This window comes from Oncorhynchus keta, chromosome 1, assembly GCF_023373465.1.
Source record: "Oncorhynchus keta strain PuntledgeMale-10-30-2019 chromosome 1, Oket_V2, whole genome shotgun sequence".
NCBI classification, from domain to species: Eukaryota; Metazoa; Chordata; class Actinopteri; order Salmoniformes; family Salmonidae; genus Oncorhynchus; species Oncorhynchus keta.
Genome location: NC_068421.1, coordinates 76,273,323 through 76,291,771, shown reverse-complemented (window position 1 = coordinate 76,291,771; position 18,449 = coordinate 76,273,323). Strand labels below are relative to the sequence as shown.

The 18,449-nt window shown below is 48.2% G+C and overlaps 1 protein-coding gene across 2 annotated transcripts in view; it reads right to left on the bottom strand.

The window, feature by feature from the left end:
- Nucleotides 1–18,449, bottom strand: part of LOC118393229 (neurturin) — a 47,858-nt gene that overhangs the window by 11,927 nt on the left and 17,482 nt on the right. For both annotated transcript variants that reach the window (XM_052461202.1, XM_052461199.1), the window contains exons 2-3: nucleotides 6,430–6,491; nucleotides 3,477–3,684 (exon numbers count right to left, since the gene is read on the bottom strand). In XM_052461202.1, the coding sequence (XP_052317162.1) occupies nucleotides 3,477–3,684; nucleotides 6,430–6,483 (262 nt within the window). In that variant the 5' untranslated portion in view covers nucleotides 6,484–6,491. The remainder of the gene's footprint in view (nucleotides 1–3,476; nucleotides 3,685–6,429; nucleotides 6,492–18,449) is intronic.

Genomic DNA, 18,449 nt, shown 5'->3' with positions numbered 1-18,449 from the left:
GGTGTCCTCAAGCTGCCCCTCACCAGTCTAACAGAGGAATTCAAGTGTGCAAAAACCAGGCTCCAGATGACACTGAATGAATCTCAAGACCCAGTGGTGAGCAACAACGCGCCGACCTTGGCAACTGGGCGCAAATGGAGGCCAGGAAAAGCAGTCCAGGAGGCAACAGCAGCCCTCAGACATGCTGACATTGTGGGTCATGTTCAGCAAGGGAGAGGAGGCCTTGGGCTAACTAGCCGTGCTGCTTGGAGTAAGGCCACTGCACCAGAGCGGCGGAAGATGGTAGTGCAGGAAGTACGCCATCAGGAGGAGGCTGCAAGGTGGGCCAAGGCAGTCTCTCTTGCCAAACAGGGACAGTGGACTCGATGGGACAGTGTGGAGAAGAGGAAGATCAGCTGGAAGGATCTGTGGGCCATGGAAGCGAGGCGGTTGAGCTTTTCCATCAGAGCAACATATGACGTCCTTCCAACACCAGTTAATCTTCACCAATGGTATGGTGAAGATCCGGACTGTGCCCTCTGTTCCATGCCAGCCAACCTCAGGCACATTCTCACAGGGTGTAAAACAAGCCTCACCCAAGGACGCTACACTTGGCGTCACAACCAAGTCCTTAAAAACCTTGCGTCCGCCCTGGAGGACAAGCGAGCTGCCACCAACTCCCTACCACCCACAGCAGCATCACACTCCTTACGGACAAACTTTGTCCGCGAAGGGGCTAAACCACCGAAGAGCGGCTCTACACCATTAGAGCGAGACCAGCTGCGCTTGGCCCGCGACTGGAAAATGCTAGCTGACATTGGCCGGCAACTTGTGTTTCCTCCGGAGATCGCAACCACCACCCTAAGACCTGACATGGTGCTCTGGTCCCGTTCACTCAATAAGGTCTTCATCATTGAGCTCACAGTACCCTGGGAAAACTCAGTAGATGAGGCTTATGAGCGAAAACATCTGCGCTATGCTGATCTAGCTGCCGAAGCACGGCATCATGGCTGGAACACAGAAGTCCGACCAGTGGAGGTGGGCTGCAGAGGTTTTGTGGCAACATCTACAACCAGACTGCTTAGAGACCTGGGAATTAAGGGCCAGAGCCAGCGTTCGGCAATCAAAGCTGTATCAGAGGCGGCAGAAGGCAGCAGTCAGTGGCTCTGGATGAAGAGGAAAGACCCCTGCTGGGCCCCGAAGTGAGAGGGCCAGGAGGTATGCGGTCAACAATGCTTGACTCAGGGAGGAGGACGCCCCTGCCATGCATAGTCCCATGGGATGTTGGCTATCAACAACAAGGCAACTCCTATGACTAATTGGGAATGGGACGCAAGCGTAGGATTGATCACCCTGTCGCTGGCCGCCTTTGGGGAGGGTGTATAGTGTGAAAGGCCGAAACACCCTAGGAACCAAAGGTACACTACTGACGATGCGCTCCCAAAATTGCACCACGCTCACTGTTCATTAACTCTTGGAAGTGCTTGCACAAAGGATAGTAACATCTCATCCTGTGTTCTTGGAATCTTTGCCCTCTGACACCTGTGTATTCTTGACAGAGTTCAAGTTTTATTGTCACATGTGCACAAGTACATTGAAATGCTTACAGTACCAGTCAAAAGTTTGCACACACCTACTCATTCCAGGGTTTTCTTTATTTTACTATTTTCTACATTGTAGAATTGTGAAGACATCAAAACTATGAAATAACACATATGGAATCATGTAACCAAAAAAGTGTTAAAACAAATCAAATAATAAAAAAATATATTTCAGATTCTTCAAAGTAGCCACGCTTTGCCTTGATGACAGCTTTGCACACTCTTGGTCTTGCTGAAGTTGAGGGTGAGGTTGTTGTCCTAGCACCACACTTCCAAGTCTCATCACTGCTGGTGATCAGGCCGACCACTATCGCGTCATCAGCAAACTTAATGATGGAGTTGGAGTAGTGTGTGGCCACGCAGTCATGGGAGACCAAGGAGTACAAGAGGGGACTAAGCACACACCCCTGAGAGACCCCAGTGTTGATGGTCAGAGTGGAGGAGATGTTGTTGCCTACTCTTACCACCTGGGGTCGGCCTGTCAGGAAGTCCAGGATCCAGTGGAGGGTAATTGAAATGGGGTAGTCTGGATTCGTTCGGGTGGTGTGCAAATTGGAGTGGGTTCAAGGTGTCTGGGATGATGGTATTGCTGTGTGCCATGACCAGCCTTTCAAAGCACTTCATTATTAGAGATGTGAGTGCTACTGGGCGGTAATCATTATGGCAGGAGACCTTAGAGTTTTTGGGAACAGGAATAATGGTAGTCAGCTTGAAGCATGTGAGTGTTACAGACCGGGTCAAGGAGATGGTTGAAAATGTCAGTGAAGATGCCTGCAAGCTGGTTTGCACATGCCTCGAGGACACATCCTGGAATACTGTCTGGCCCTGCGGCCTTACGAGTGTTGACCCGCTTAAAAACCTTACTCACGTCAGCCTTGGCGAGAGAGATCGCCCAGTCCTCCGGATTAGCGGGGGACCTCACGCAGGGCTCTGTGTTGTTTTTGTCAAAGCGTGCATAAAAAGCATCGAGTTCGTCTGGTAGAAAGCATAGTTGGGCAGATCACAGCTAGTGCTTCCTTTGTAGTCCGTAATGTACTGTAGCCCCTGCCACATGCGCCAAGCATCGGAGCTGGTATAATAGGATTCCACCTTGTTCCAATATGGTCCTTTTGCCTGTTTGATGTCTCTGCAGAGGTCGTAGTGGAATTTGCTGTACGCGTTTGTGTCCTCAGCCGTAGCCTCAGGGTTGGCTGTGATAGCCCTGTGATTGGTAACTCAGAGGAGATCCATCCACACAGACCCAGGACATAACATATACAGCAACCTGCGGCATTGAAAACTACCAGAAGTTCTAGTAGCCATAAGGGAGTGATGGACTGCCTCCCAAAGGGCACCCTATTCCCTATGTAGTGCACTATTTTTTACCAGGGCCCATAGGGATTCCTACAGGGCTCTGGTTACAAGTATTGCACTATACAGGGAATTGGGTGCCATATGGGACACAGACATTCTCTTGTTTTATGGCCATTACCTTTCAAGGCATTAGCTTCAGATGTATTAATTGTTGTTCTCAGAGAGACAGCTTGACAGCTCTAAAACTGACTTGATTATAGTTACAGTGCACAGAATGATGTAGAATAGGATAAAGAATGTGCCTCTCCATCTAATAAAAACTCTGGACAGAGATGAACATGCAGGGCTGGGTATGTACTGTTAGATGGCTCCCACACAGCAATCAGAGACCTTGATATACAGTAATGTTACATGCTTTCCCATGGTGCACTGGGGGGTCCTCTGCTCCAGATAATTTGGCTGCATCCCAAATAACACCCTTTCCCTACTGTAGTGCACGCTTTTTGACCAGGGCCCATTGCCTTTTTATGTGATGTGGTTTGTGTGACAGCATCCAGTATTTGACCCGTCTGAGGTCGTGGAGTGTTTTGAGGAAGTACTAACCGAAAAGACTAGGCCAGGAGGCCTGGCCATGGCCGCCCCTCTTCTCTTCCAGCTCGTGGACCTCTGGGTAGTGGTCTGGGAGCCAGGTCCCAGCGGTGGTGGTCCTCTCCTGGGCTCGGAGCTGCTCAGTGTGGGCCTCCTTTGGGTCCTCCTCAGAGAACACCCCCTCTATCAGGGTCAGCAGAGAGGCAACCACCCACAGCATCATCTGGGAATGGGAGGGAGAGAGTACATTTCACTACAACATTAGAATTACTACACCCATTACAACACATTAATCCACAGACAGGGCAAATCAAGTCTGACATCTTAATAGTATTTTTAAACATTGAATACTCTATAAATTCTCAGCAACAAAAGAGTGATCAAATTAAGATCCTACATCTGTAGTATTACACCCATTACAACACATTCATCCACAGCATTAAAAGGAGCAGGGATACAGTATATACTGCATCATTAGAACTACTACTCCCATTACAACACATTCACCCACAGCATCATATATAGGACAGACAAGGTTACAAGGCACTACAGAACTTATTGCAGTTACTAGAGCAATTTCAAAATATTCAACAAACTGACTGATTGAAGTTCAACAAAGGCAGAGAAATATAGAAATGACACATACATGATGTTGAAAAAATAAACATAGTAAAATAATCAACATAGAGCAGACAAATTAAATATAGCATGAATAAACATACAAACATAAACACAGAATCATTCTGTAAACATAACAACAGAGATAAAACAGTGGCTGCAAAATATAAAACCTGTGAGCCATACCAACCACAGCTGGTGATAATGTAATGTCACCACAAGGCCAACACTCAGTCTAACATTTTTGAGAAAGAGATACATTGTATATGGATTTCTCTGGCTTGCAAGTCACAGAAGGCATGTTTATCTCTATGACAGCAGGCAACAACCACAACAAATTTGCTTCGCGGATTACCAAACACATCTCTCCTGTCATCATTTTGTTGTTTTCTTGACTCCTTGTATGAACAGCAATAATTGGCTCTTGGGAATGAATAGCACTTATTGAATTGAGTTGGTTACAGAACACAACACCGTGGTGGGTGGTGGCCCCTGCCCTGTCAAGGCATGCCCTGCCTGTTGTCCATTTGCATTTGATTTGGTCGTTGTATGTTACATAATCCCTGTGAAGTTGTGGGACTCCAAGCTGTTGTAGGTAAGGTGATCCGGATGCCTATCCTTACTGTCCCATCACCATCAAGCCCCCAGCCTCTAGCACATAGCCGCCAGCCCCCTAGTCTGACACGGAGACACTCCCTCCCTGGTCAGGCCTCACTAACCAGGCCTAGGGCCCACTGGAACAGCCCTGGATTCAAATAATATTTTAAATTATTTTGAGTACTTCAGCTGTACTTGATTGAGCTTACCTGTTGCAATGGAACCAATTGTAAAGTCCTAAAAGTGAAAACCTTGCCCACTTTGCACTCCAGGTAGGCTAACCAACAGCTCAAACATATTTTAAATAGTATTTGCTGGACAGTCCACTGACAGGCCTGTGGGCCGGCTGTGGCCAACACCTACCTCTTTAATTACTTAATTGACAGCCGACACCCCTCCAGGGCCCAGCGAGGATAATGTTTCAAAGGCACTTATAAAATGAGTTTCTCTGGAGGCAGCAGCTGTATGTCTGTCAGGCCAGTACAAAGGCCCAGATCAGATTGGCTGTGTAGTGGAAACTGGCAAGGCTGAAACATATACCACTACAGACTACGCTATGGTTAAATCAAATCAAATTTTATTTGTCACATGCGCAGAATACAACAGGTGTCAGTAGACCTTACAGTGAAATGCTTGCTTACAAGCCCTTCCCCAACAATGCAGTTTTAAGAAAATACAAAAATTTAAAAGTAAAGGATAAGAATAATAAATAATTAAAGAGCAGCAGTAAATAACAATAGCGAGACTATATACAGGGGGTACTGGTACATAGTAAATGTGGAGACTATATACAGGGGGTACCGGTACAGAGTCAATGTGGAGACTATATACAGGGGGTACTGGTACAGAGTCAATGTGGAGACTATATACAGGGGGTACTGGTACAGAGTCAATGTGGAGACTATATACAGGGGGTACCGGTACAGAGTCAATGTGGAGACTATATACAGGGGGTACCGGTACATAGTAAATGTGGAGACTATATACAGGGGGTACTGGTACAGAGTCAATGTGGAGACTATATATAGGGGGTACCGGTACAGAGTCAATGTGGAGACTATATACAGGGGGTACCGGTACAGAGTCAATGTGGAGACTATATACAGGGGGTACTGGTACAGAGTCAATGTGGAGACTATATACAGGGGGTACCGGTACAGAGTCAATGTGGAGACTATATACAGGGGGTACCGGTACATAGTAAATGTGGAGACTATATACAGGGGGTACCGGTACATAGTAAATGTGGAGACTATATACAGGGGGTACCGGTACAGAGTCAATGTGGAGACTATATACAGGGGGTACCGGTACAGAGTCAATGTGGAGACTATATACAGGGGGTACCGGTACATAGTAAATGTGGAGACTATATACAGGGGGTACCGGTACATAGTAAATGTGGAGACTATATACAGGGGGTACCGGTACAGAGTCAATGTGGAGACTATATACAGGGGGTACCAGTACATAGTAAATGTGTGGGGGTACCGGTGTCGAGTAGTACAGTATCTACATGTAGGTAGAGTTATTAACAGAGAGTAGTAGCAGCGTGGGTGTGGGGGGGGCTTGGGCGTCTTATGGCTTGGGGTCTTTGACAACAAAACAGGCTGTCAGGAAGCAAGCAAACCCTCTGCCCGCTTTGCATTATTTCATTGACAAGGTTTTGGACATGTTAATGGCTGTTGAGATTTTAAGGTGATGTGTTGCTGTTGTTTGTTTGTTGTTATTGTTGTTATAATGGTACACTCACCTTCCAGTTCCTCAGGTGATATTTGGCAGTTGACACTTCCTGCCTCTTCCACATTTTTCCATCTGTAAAAATAAAATATTGTCCGTTGAACAATAACTACATTATGTTTTTTGGATAATGCATTTCCATTACCCTCCTTCACATGCCTACTTTCACACTTCACAGGTTAGTTTTCCTTTGTAGTTTTATACTTTGTCAGTTATTGAATACATATTTTTTGTTACTCCTTAACTGCCAATGCATGGACTCCCTTGCCTGTCACCATCTAAGAGCCAGGATGTGACACTATTGAAGAAAGGGGCACATGGTCTTGAGATCATTCATGACCACATAAATTTGGTCTTTAACTTGTCATGGTCTCAACTCAATGGGTATGGATCTTGGGACCAATGTCATGGTATAAATCTTAGTCTTGGTCATGGATATTATGTTAGTCTTTGAACTACAAACCATAGGCAACCAAATTTGAAGAAGACAAAGCTCTCTGATGATTGGCTGATCAGACCCCGACCCATAGGAATCCCCACCCAGTTGACTACTTTTAAATGGTGGAAGCTCTCAATGGCAATGTCTATACCAAAATTAGCTATTTACATCTTGAGTCCTCTGTTTATCTCTATAATTGACACTTGACACTGAAATGTGTAGGATGTACCCATGCTAAGGACTATTAAACTATTAGTCCTAGTCAACGCTGTTCTGACATAACGCTTCAAGATTGTTTTGATCACGTGGACTGGGACATGTTCCGTTTAGCCTCAGAGAATAATATAGACGTATACGCTGATTCGTTGAGTGAGTTTATAAGGAAATGTATTGAGATGTTGTACCCACTGTGACTATTAAAACCTACCTTAACCAGAAACCGTGGATAGATGGTGGCATTCGCACAAAACTGAAAGCGAACAACAGCATTTAACCTTAGTGTAGTGACTCCTTCTCAAGGCAATCAAACAAGCGAAATGTCAGTATAGAGACAAAGTAGAGTCACAATTCAACGGCTCAGACACGAGATGTATGTGGCAGGGTCTACAGACAATCAGGGACTACAAAAAGGAAAACCAGCCACGCCACAGACACCGACGTCTTGCTTTCAGACACACTTAACACCTTCGTTGACCGTTTTGAGGATAATACAGTGCCACCGACGCAGCCCGCTACCAAGGTCTGTGGGCTCTTGTTCTCCATGGCCGACGTGAGTAAGACATTTAATCGTGTTATCCTTCGCAAGGCTGCCGGCCCAGAAGGCATCCTTAGCCGCGTCCTCAGAGCAGACCAGCTGGCTGGAGTGTTTACGGACAAATTCAATTGCTCCCTATCCTGTTGTCCCCATATGTTTCAAGACGGCCACCATTGTTCCTGTATCCAAGAAAGCAAAGGTAACTGAACTAAATGACTATCGCCCCGTAGCACTCACTTCTGTCATGATGAAGTGCTTTGAGAGACTAGTCAAGGATCATATCACCTCCACTTTACTTGTTACCCTAGACCCACTTCAATTTGCTTACCACTCTAATATGTTCATTGACTATAGCTTAGCATTCAACACCATAGTACCCTTCAAGCTCATCATAAAGCTTCAGGCCCTGGGTCTCAACCCCGCCCAGTACAATTAGGTACTGGACTTCCTGACAGGCCGCCCTCAGAAAGTGAAGGTAGGAAACAACACCTCAACTTCGCTGATCCGTAAGGATACATGCTCAGCCCCCTCCTGTCCTCCCTGTTCACCCATGACTGCATGGCCATGCATGTATCCAACTAAACGACGCAACAGTAGTGGGGCTTGATTACCAACAACGACGAGACAGCCTACAGGCAGGAGGTGAGGGCACTCGGAGTGTGGTGTCAGGAAAACAACCTCTCACTCAACATCAACAAAACAAAGGAGATGATCATGGACTTCAGGAAAGAGCAGAGGAGCACTCCCTCACGCGGTTTGCACAACGCATCACCGGGGGCAATCTACCTGCCCTCCAGGACACCTACAGCACCCAATGTCACAGGAAGGCCAAAAAGATCAAAGACAACAACCACCCGAGCCACTGCCTGTTCACCCCGCTACCAACCAAAAGGCGAGGTCAGTACAGGTGCATCAAAGCTGGGACCAAGAGACTGAAAAACAGCTTCTATCTCAGGGCCATCAGACTGTTTAACAGCCATCACCTACATACATACTTTAAATCATTGGCCACTTTAATAAATGGATCACTAGTCACTTTAATAATGCCACTTTAATAATAATAATATCTTGTATAACTAATCTCATATGTACAGTGGGGAAAAAAGTATTTAGTCAGCCACCAATTGTGCAAGTTCTCCCACTTAAAAATATGAGAGGCCTGTAATTTTCATCATAGGTACACTTCAACTATGACAGACAAAATGAGAAAATCCAGAAAATCACATTGTAGGATTTTTAATGAATTTATTTGCAAATTATGGTGGAAAATAAGTATTTGGTCACCTACAAACAAGCAAGATCTCTGTTCTCCACTCGTTACCTGTATTAATGGCACCTGTTTGAACTTGTTATCAGTATAAAAGACACCTGTCCACAACCTCAAAAAGTCACACTCCAAACTCCACTATGGCCAAGACCAAAGAGCTGTCAAAGGACACAAGAAACAAAATTGTAGACCTGCACCAGGTTTGAAGAAATCACCTGTGAGAGCAATTATTAGGAAATGGAAGACATACAAGACCACTGATAATCCCCTCGATCTGGGGCTCCACGCAAGGACTCACCCCGTGGGGTCAAAAAAGGTGAGCGCTTTTCCATCTGAGGGAGGGGATGGGGAGCGCGCAGGATTTCGCTTTGGACTTCCGGACCCTGACCGCCAGCGTGGGATGGAGCGACAAGATCCTGAACGATCACTACAGGTGCAGTCTGCGCGAGGACGTCCATCGGGAGTTGGCCTGCCGAGACACCACCCTCACGTTGGACCAGCTGGTGGACCTGTCCATCCGACTGGACAACTTGCTGGCCACCTGCGGATTATCCGGATCGGGGCCAGTCAGTTCCATCCCAGCACCTCCAATCCGACGCCCATGGAGCTGGGAGGTGCTGCGCTTATAGGGCGACCGGAGGAGGAGGGTCATTCCCTGCACCATCTGTGGCCACAGAGGGCACACTACTGGTCGGTGCTGGGGGTTTCTCAGGGAGGCGAGGCAGCAGGCAGGGCACTATCGTGTCACCCCAGGTGAGTCGGCACCAGGCTCACCCAGAGCCCCGTTGCTCACATGTATGTGTTTATTACATTTTCTGAGTTTTCCCTGCATTCCCAGCATAAGGCGCGAGTAGATTCAGGCACAGCTGGGAATTTTATTGACCGTTCATTTGCCCATAGTTTAGGGACCATCCTTGTTCCTGTGGATATGCCTTTCCCTGTGCACACCCTAGATAGTCGACCATTAGGGTCAGGGCTGATTAGGGAGGCCACCGCTCCACTAGACATGGTTACGCAGGAGAGTCATGAGGAGAGAATCTGTCTCTTCCTTATTGATTCTCCTGCGTTTCCCGTGGTGCTGGGCTTACCCTGGTTGGCCTGTCATGACCCCACTATTTCGTGGCAACAGAGGGCTCTCAAGGGGTGGTCATGAGAATGCTCAGGGAGGTGTGTGGGGGTTTCCATCGGTGCGACTACGGTGGAAAATCCAGACCAAGTCTCCAACGTGCACATCCCCTCAGAATATGTGGTCCTTCTGTGGCTCAGTTGGTAGAGCATGGCGCTTGTAACGCCAGGGTAGTGGGCTCGATTCCCGGGACCACCCATACGTAGAATGTATGCACACATGACTGTAAGTCGCTTTGGATAAAAGCGTCAGCTAAATGGCATATATTATTATTATTATTATATTAGAATATGCCGATTTGGCTCTCGCCTTCTGTAAGAAGAGGGCGACTCAATTACCACCCCATCGACGGGGGGGATTGTGAGATAAATCTCCTGGTAGACGCAGCACTTCTCAGGAGTCACGTGTATCCTCTGTCACAGGAGAGATGGCGGCTATGGAAATATGTCTCCGAATCTGGGGCAGGGGTACAGGCCCTCCACTTCACCTGCCTCCTCAAATTTATTTTTTGTGAAGAAGAAGGATGGGCCTGTACCCCTGCCCCAGGGATTCGGAGACATATTTCCATAGCCGTATCCATATTTCCATTCCGTGTATTGACTATCGAGGTATCATTCAGATCACTGTGAGGTACAGCTACCCGCTGCGATCAAGTCAATGTGTAACAGGGTTATATTGGTGATTCCCCTTGCCACTTTATTGTTAAGCCAATGGGTTTTTGGTTTGAGTTTGTCTTGCCTTCACCTACTCAACATGGCATCTTATTGGCTGGTTTGCGTAGCTTGCTTACGAGGGGGGATGTTCCAGTTAGAATCGTCCCAGTGAACAAGCACCAAACCAGCGGTAAGTTGTTGGTTGGAAAGCACCGTACGTCAAAAGTGATTTTATGCTCCCAAGTGATGATTTAAATGTACAATTTATATCAAATTGTTTGTAAATGTTCACACACAAGATGCAGCGGTTTTTGGAGAATATTTGTTGTGCATTTGGTTGTAACGAATTCCCGCCAGTACTAGCTAGCAACTTACTGTGTCTGGTGGGGGGGGTTCATATATTTTGTACAGTGCGTGAATGCAGAGTTGATGGTGAGACGTGCATTGCATGACGTGCAATTTTGTGCCGTTCCTATCAGGTACATTGTTAAAGATATTATATTGTATATTGTAATTGTATTATTTTGGTAACTAGCCCAGTGAACAAGCACCAAACCAGCATGCGTGAGTGCAGAGTTGGGTGGTGAGACGTGCATTGCATGACGTGCAATTTTGTGCCGTTCCTATCAGAATAAAGCTACATGACTGGTGCTACATATTGGAGTTCCGTGTCGATGACTGATTGTACACAACGCCAGAAGAGTACTGTTACAAATGCACAGGGCGCGCTTCTTTACAAAATTGGATCTCAGGAGCGCTTACAACCTGGTGCGTGTCCAGGAGGGGGACGAGTGGAAGACGGCATTTAGGGCCACTTCAGGGCACTATGAGTACCTCGTCATGCCTTACGGGTTGCTGAATGCTCCATCAGTCTTCCAGGCCTTTGTTGCTGAGATTTTCCAGGACCTGCACGGGCAGGGTGTAGTGGTGTATATCGACGACATTCTGATATACTCCGCTACACGCGCCGAGCATGTGTCCCTGGTGCGCAGGGTGCTTGGTCGAGTGTTGGAGCATGACCTGTACGTCAAGTCTGAGAAATGTCTGTTCTTCCAACAGTCATTTCCACTTCAGGGGTGGAGATGGAGAGTGACCGTATTTCAGCCGTGTTTAATTGGCCAACTCCCACCACGGTAAAGGAAGTGCAGCAGTTTCTAGGGTTTGCCAACTACTACCAGAGTTTTGGTCAGGTAGCAAATCAAATCAAATTTATTTATATAGCCCTTCGTACATCAGCTGATATCTCAAAGCGCTGTACAGAAACCCAGCCTAAAACCCCAAACAGCAAGCAAGTGTAGAAGCACCTGCATTGCTTGCTAGCAGTTCCCATTACCTCACTGATGAAGGGGGGACCTGTGCGGCTGCAGTGTTCGGCTGAGGCGGACAGGGCATTTGGTCACCTGAAGGCTCCGTTTACCTTGGCTCCCGTGCTGGCTCATCCGGATCTCTCTTTGGAGTTCATAGTGGAGGTGGACACGTCTGAGGCTGGGATAGGAGCCGTGCTCTCTCAGCGCTCGGGCACGCCACCAAAGCACCGCCCCTGTGCTTTCTTTTTGAAGAGGCTCAGCCCGGCGGAGCGAAACTATGATGTGGGGGACCGGGAGCTGTTTTTTTTTATTTCACCTTTATTTAACCAGGTAGGCTAGTTGAGAACAAGTTCTCATTTGCAACTGCGACCTGGCCAAGATAAAGCATAGCAGTGTGAACAGACAACACAGAGTTACACATGGAGTAAACAATTAACTAGTCAATAACACAGTAGAAAAAAATGGGCAATCTATATACAATGTGTGCAAAAGGCATGAGGAGGTAGGCGAATAATACAATTTTGCAGATTAACACTGGAGTGATAAATGATCAGATGGGCATGTACAGGTAGAGATATTGGTGATATTGGTGTGCAAAAGAGCAGAAAAGTAAATAAATAAAAACAGTATAAAAACAGTATGGGAATGAGGCAGGTGAATAAGGGTGAGCTATTTACCTATAGACTATGTACAGCTGCAGCGATCGGTTAGCTGCTCGGATAGCTGATGTTTGAAGTTGGTGAGGGAGATAAAAGTCTCCAACTTCAGCGATTTTTGCAATTCGTTCCAGTCACAGGCAGCAGAGTACTGGAACGAAAGGCGGCCAAATGAGGTGTTGGCTTTAGGGATGATCAGTGAGATACACCTGCTGGAGCGCGTGCTACGGATGGGTGTTGCCATCGTGACCAGTGAACTGAGATAAGGCGGAGCTTTACCTAGCATGGACTTGTAAATGACCTGGAGCCAGTGGGTCTGGCGACGAATATGTAGTGAGGGCCAGCCGACTAGAGCATACAAGTCGCAGTGGTGGGTGGTATAAGGTGCTTTAGTGACAAAACGGATGGCACTGTGATAGACTGCATCCAGTTTGCTGAGTAGAGTGTTGGAAGCCATTTTGTAGATGACATCGCCGAAGTCGAGGATCGGTAGGATAGTCAGTTTTACTAGGTAAGCTTGGCAGCGTGAGTGAAGGAGGCTTTGTTGCGGAATAGAAAGCCGACTCTGGATTTGATTTTTGATTGGAGATGTTTGATGTGAGTCTGGAAGGAGAGTTTGCAGTCTAGCCAGACACCTAGGTACTTATAGATGTCCACATATTCAAGGTTGGAACCATCCAGGGTGGTGATGCTAGTCGGGCATGCAGGTGCAGGCAGCGATCGGTTGAAAAGCATGCATTTGGTTTTACTCGCGTTTAAGAGCAGTTGGAGGCCACGGAAGGAGTGCTGTATGGCATTGAAGCTCGTTTGGAGGTTTGATAGCACAGTGTCCAATGACGGGCCGAAAGTATATAGAATGGTGTCGTCTGCGTAGAGGTGGATCAGGGAATCGCCCGCAGCAAGAGCAACATCATTGATATATACAGAGAAAAGAGTCGGCCCGAGGTGAACCCTGTGGCACCCCCATAGAGACTGCCAGAGGACCGGACAGCATGCCCTCTGATTTGACACACTGAACTCTGTCTGCAAAGTAATTGGTGAACCAGGCAAGGCAGTCATCCGAAAAACCGAGGCTGTTGAGTCTGCCGATAAGAATTTGGTGATTGACAGAGTCGAAAGCCTTGGCGAGGTCGATGAAGACGGCTGCACAGTACTGTCTTTTATCGATGGCGGTTATGATATCATTTAGTACCTTGAGTGTGGCTGAGGTGCACCCGTGACCGGCTCGGAAACCAGATTGCACAGCGGAGAAGGTACGGTGGGATTCGAGATGGTCAGTGACCTGTTTGTTGACTTGGCTTTCGAAGACCTTAGATAGGCAGGGCAGGATGGATATAGGTCTATAGCAGTTTGGGTCCAGGGTGTCTCCTCCTTTGAAGAGGGGGATGACTGCGGCAGCTTTCAATCCTTGGGGATCTCAGACGATATGAAAGAGAGGTTGAACAGGCTGGTGATAGGGGTTGCGACAATGGCGGCAGATAGTTTCAGAAATAGCGGGTCCAGATTGTCAAGCCCAGCTGATTTGTACGGGTCCAGGTTTTGCAGCTCTTTCAGAACATCTGCTATCTGGATTTGGGTAAAGGAGAACCTGGAGAGGCTTGGGTGAGGAACTACGGGGGGGCGGAGCTGTTGGCCGAGGTTGGAGTAGCCAGGCGGAAGGCATGGCCAGCCGTTGAGAAGTGCTTATTGAAGTTTTCGATAATCATGGATTTATCGGTGGAGACCGTGTTTCCTAGCCTCAGTGCAGTGGGCAGCTGAGAGGAGGTGCTCTTGTTCTCCATGGACTTCACAGTGTCCCAGAACTTTTGGAGTTGGAGCTACAGGATGCAAACTTTTGCCTGAAGAAGCTGGCCTTAGCTTTCCTGACTGACTGCGTGTATTGGTTCCTGACTTCCCTGAACAGTTGCATATCACGGGGGCTATTCGATGCTATTGCAGTCCGCCACAGGATGTTTTTGTGCTGGTCGAGGGCAGTCAGGTCTGGGGTGAACCAAGGGCTGTATCTGTTCTTGGTTCTGCATTTTTGAACGGAGCATGCTTATCCAAAATGGTGAGGAAGTTACTTTTAAAGAATGACCAGGCATCCTCAACTGACGGGATGAGGTCAATGTCCTTCCAGGATACACGGGCCAGGTCGATTAGAAAGGCCTGCTCACAGAAGTGTTTTAGGGAGCGTTTGACAGTGATGAGGGTGGTCGTTTGACTGCGGCTCCGTGGCGGATACAGGCGATGAGGCAGTGATCGCTGAGATCCTGGTTGAAGACAGCGGAGGTATATTTGGAGGGCCAGTTGGTCAGGATGACGTCTATGAGGGTGCCCTTGTTTACAGAGTTAGGGTTGTACCTGGTGGGTTCCTTGATGATTTGCGTGAGATTGAGGGCATCTAGCTTAGATTGTAGGACTGCCGGGGTGTTAAGCATATCCCAGTTTAGGTCACCTAACAGGACAAACTCTGAAGCTAGATGGGGGCGATCAATTCACAAATGGTGTCCAGGGCACAGCTGGGAGCTGACGGGGGTCGGTAGCAGGCGGCAACAGTGAGAGACTTGTTTCTGGAGAGAGTAATTTTCAAAATTAGTAGTTCAAACTGTTTGGGTATGGACCTGGAAAGTATGACATTACTTTGCAGGCTATCTCTGCAGTAGACTGCGACTCCGCCCCCTTTTGGCAGTTCTATCTTGACGGAAGATGTTATAGTTGGGTATGGAAATCTCTGAATTTTGGTGGCCTTCCTGAGCCAGGATTCAGACACGGCAAGGACATCAGGGTTAGCAGAGTGTGCTAAAGCAGTGAGTAAAACAAACTTAGGGAGGAGGCTTCTGATGTTGACATGCATAAAACCAAGACTTTGGCCGTTGTCAAGGATCTGAAGGTGTAGAGACATTGGCTTGAGGGGGCTAAACACCCTTTTCTCATCTGGACTGACCAGTGCAATCTGGAGTACATCTGGGCGGCGAGGAGACTGAACCCTCGCCAGGCAAGGTAGGCCATGTTCTTTACCCGTTTTTTTTTCACTCTGTCCTACAAACCAGGTTCCCAGAACGCTAAGGCAGATGCACTGTCCCGGATGTATAACACAGAAGAGCAGTCCATGGATCACACTCCCATACTTCCGGCCTCTTGCCTGGTGGCACCGGTGGTGTGGGAGCTGGACGCGGACATCGAGCAGGCGTTACGCACAGAGCCCACTCCCCCCCCTGTGTCCAGCTGGGCGCCTGTACATTCCGTCTGCTGTCTGTGACCGTTTGAGCTATTGGGCCCACACGTCACCCTCCTCTGGTCACCCTGGCATTGGTCAGTTGCCTTATAGAGGGAAGTACTGGTGGTCCACCTTGGCCAAGGATGTGAGGGTTTATGTTTCCTCCTGCTCGGTATGCACCCAGTGCAAGGCTCCCAGGCACCTGCCCAGAGGGAAGTTACAACCCCTACCCATTCCACAACGGCCATGGTCGCACCTGTCGGTTGACTTCCTGACGGATCTTCCTCCCTCACAGGGCAACACCACGATCGTGGTCGTTGTGGATCGGTTTTCTAAATCCTGTCGTCTCCTCCCTTTGCCTGGTCTCTCTACGGCCCTACAGACTGCGGAGGCCCTGTTCACTCACGTCTTCCGGCATTACGAGGTGCCTGAGGACATAGTCTCTGATCGGGGTCCCCAGTTCAGGTCCAGGGTCCGGAGAGCATTCATGGAGTGTCTGGGGGTCTCAGTCAGCCTCACCTCAGGTTTTCACCCCGAGAGTAACGGATGTGGGTAGGTTTCTGCGGTCATATTGCCTGGACCGGCCGGGGGAGTGGGCGGGGTTCATCCCCTGGGCAGAGATGGCCCAAAACTCACTCCGCCACTCCTCCACTAAACTCTCCCCTTTCCAGTGCGTACTGGGGTATCAGCCGGTTCTGGCACCTTGGCATCAGAGCCCGACGAAGCTCCTGCGGTGGACGAATGGTTTAAGCACTCTGAGGAGACCTGGGACGCCACCCATGTGCACCTGCAATAGGCCGTGAGGCGGCAGAAGGCGAGCACTGACCGCCACCGCAGTGAGGCCCCGGTGTTCGCACTGGGGGACTGGCTCTCGACCCGAAACCTGCCCCTCCGCCTGCCCTGCCGGAAGCTGGGTCCGCGGTTTGTGGGGGCATTCAAAGTCCTGAGGAGAATGAACGAGGTATGCTACAGGTTACAGCTTCCCCCAGATTACCGTATTAATCCCTCGTTCCATGTGTCTCTCCTCAGGCCGGTGGTGACTGGTCCACTCCAGGAGTCTGAGATTAGGGAGGTTCCTCCGCCCCGGGGTATGCTGTTCGAGCCATCCTGGGCTCGAGGCGTCAGGCGAGGGCCCTTCAGTACCTTGTGGAGTGGGAGGGGTACGGTCCGGAGGAGAGATGCTGGGTGTAGGTGGAGGACGTCTTGAACCCTTCGTTGCTGCGGGAGTTCCACCGTCTCCATCCGGATAGCCTTGCGTCTCGTCCTCCTGGTCGGTGTCGGTGCGCTGCTGGAGCCGCGCCTCAAGGGGGCCCAAATCACACCCTGACCAAACCAAATAGAGACATAAAAAGGTTCTCTAAGGTCAGGTGCGTGATTTGGGTTGGGTATTCTATGTTCTATTATTTGTATTTCTATGTTTGGCCGGGGAGAGTTCTCAAATCAGAGTCAGCTGTCTATCGTTGTCTCTGAGGACCAAACTTAGGTAGCCCTTTTCCCACCTGTCTTTGTGGGAAGTTGACTTTGTTTATGGCACATAGCCTTTAGCATCACGGTTTGTTTTGTAGTGTTTATTGTTCGGCGTCTTTTCTAAATAAAATAATATGTACGCTCACCACGCTACACCTTGGTCCAGTTCTTTCAACGGCTGTGACACTTGTCCCATGCTGCAGGGCCAAGGTTCATAGCCAGAAACAGAGAGGAGATGTCAAGTGGAGAGGTGAGAAAGAGGTCTGCTGTCAACCTCAACACGTTTGTGACAGTCTGCCAAGGCGAGGAGCTGGAGCTGTCGTTCACAGCTAGTTTGTGTCGCTGGGCTGGTTCCTATCTCAGCTTGACCAGGCAAGAGTACATGATGCCCTGATGAAGACAGCTTGGTTGTCGAAACGTTGGTAATTACATTTTTGCATCGGAGCTCCTAGAGTGTGCGGCTCTCTTTTATTTTCAGTTTTACTCCGCTAGCCAGCACCTCGTCTTTTAATCGGTGTGCGTTTCTTTTTCTTCTAAAGAGTACATGATGCGCCTCACTGGGCTTAATCAGGACAGAAAATAGATGTTGTTGTGGCTGAGGGTTGAGGGTTGGGTTAGTGAGCATGGATCTTGCATTCTAGTCCAGTGTCTCCTCTCTCAATTCTTGCCTGTATTGTCTGGAAGAGTTCTTGTTCATTTTCAGCTGTCACTGTTCAGAACAAGATACGGCTGGAGCTAGTTCTGAGAAGACAGTCGTTCCTGCATACAGCCTAGCCTGATCAAAATAATGAGGTCCTGGATAGGACTCAGTCTCAATGAAACAGACCTTGTAAAACAGGAATATTTGCTTTACCATTTAATTGCTTAAAAGGGTCCTTGATTTAATCATCCATGTGTTTTATCAATAAAACAACTGGTGAGTCTGACTTGAATTTCAATCCCATTTATGTCCTATAATCAGATTACAGAATAAAGTACCTTACATTACATTGCAGGCAGTACTTGGACCATGAAGACAGCCACAAGGTTCACACGAAACACGTAAGTGTGACTTGAATTTCCTAGCAAGGCAGATACAAAGGTGACAACCATAAAGAATCTAAAGGAGCACCTTTCTTCCCCGATGACAGTATAAATAACCAAATAAGTCAACAATAAAGCCGTA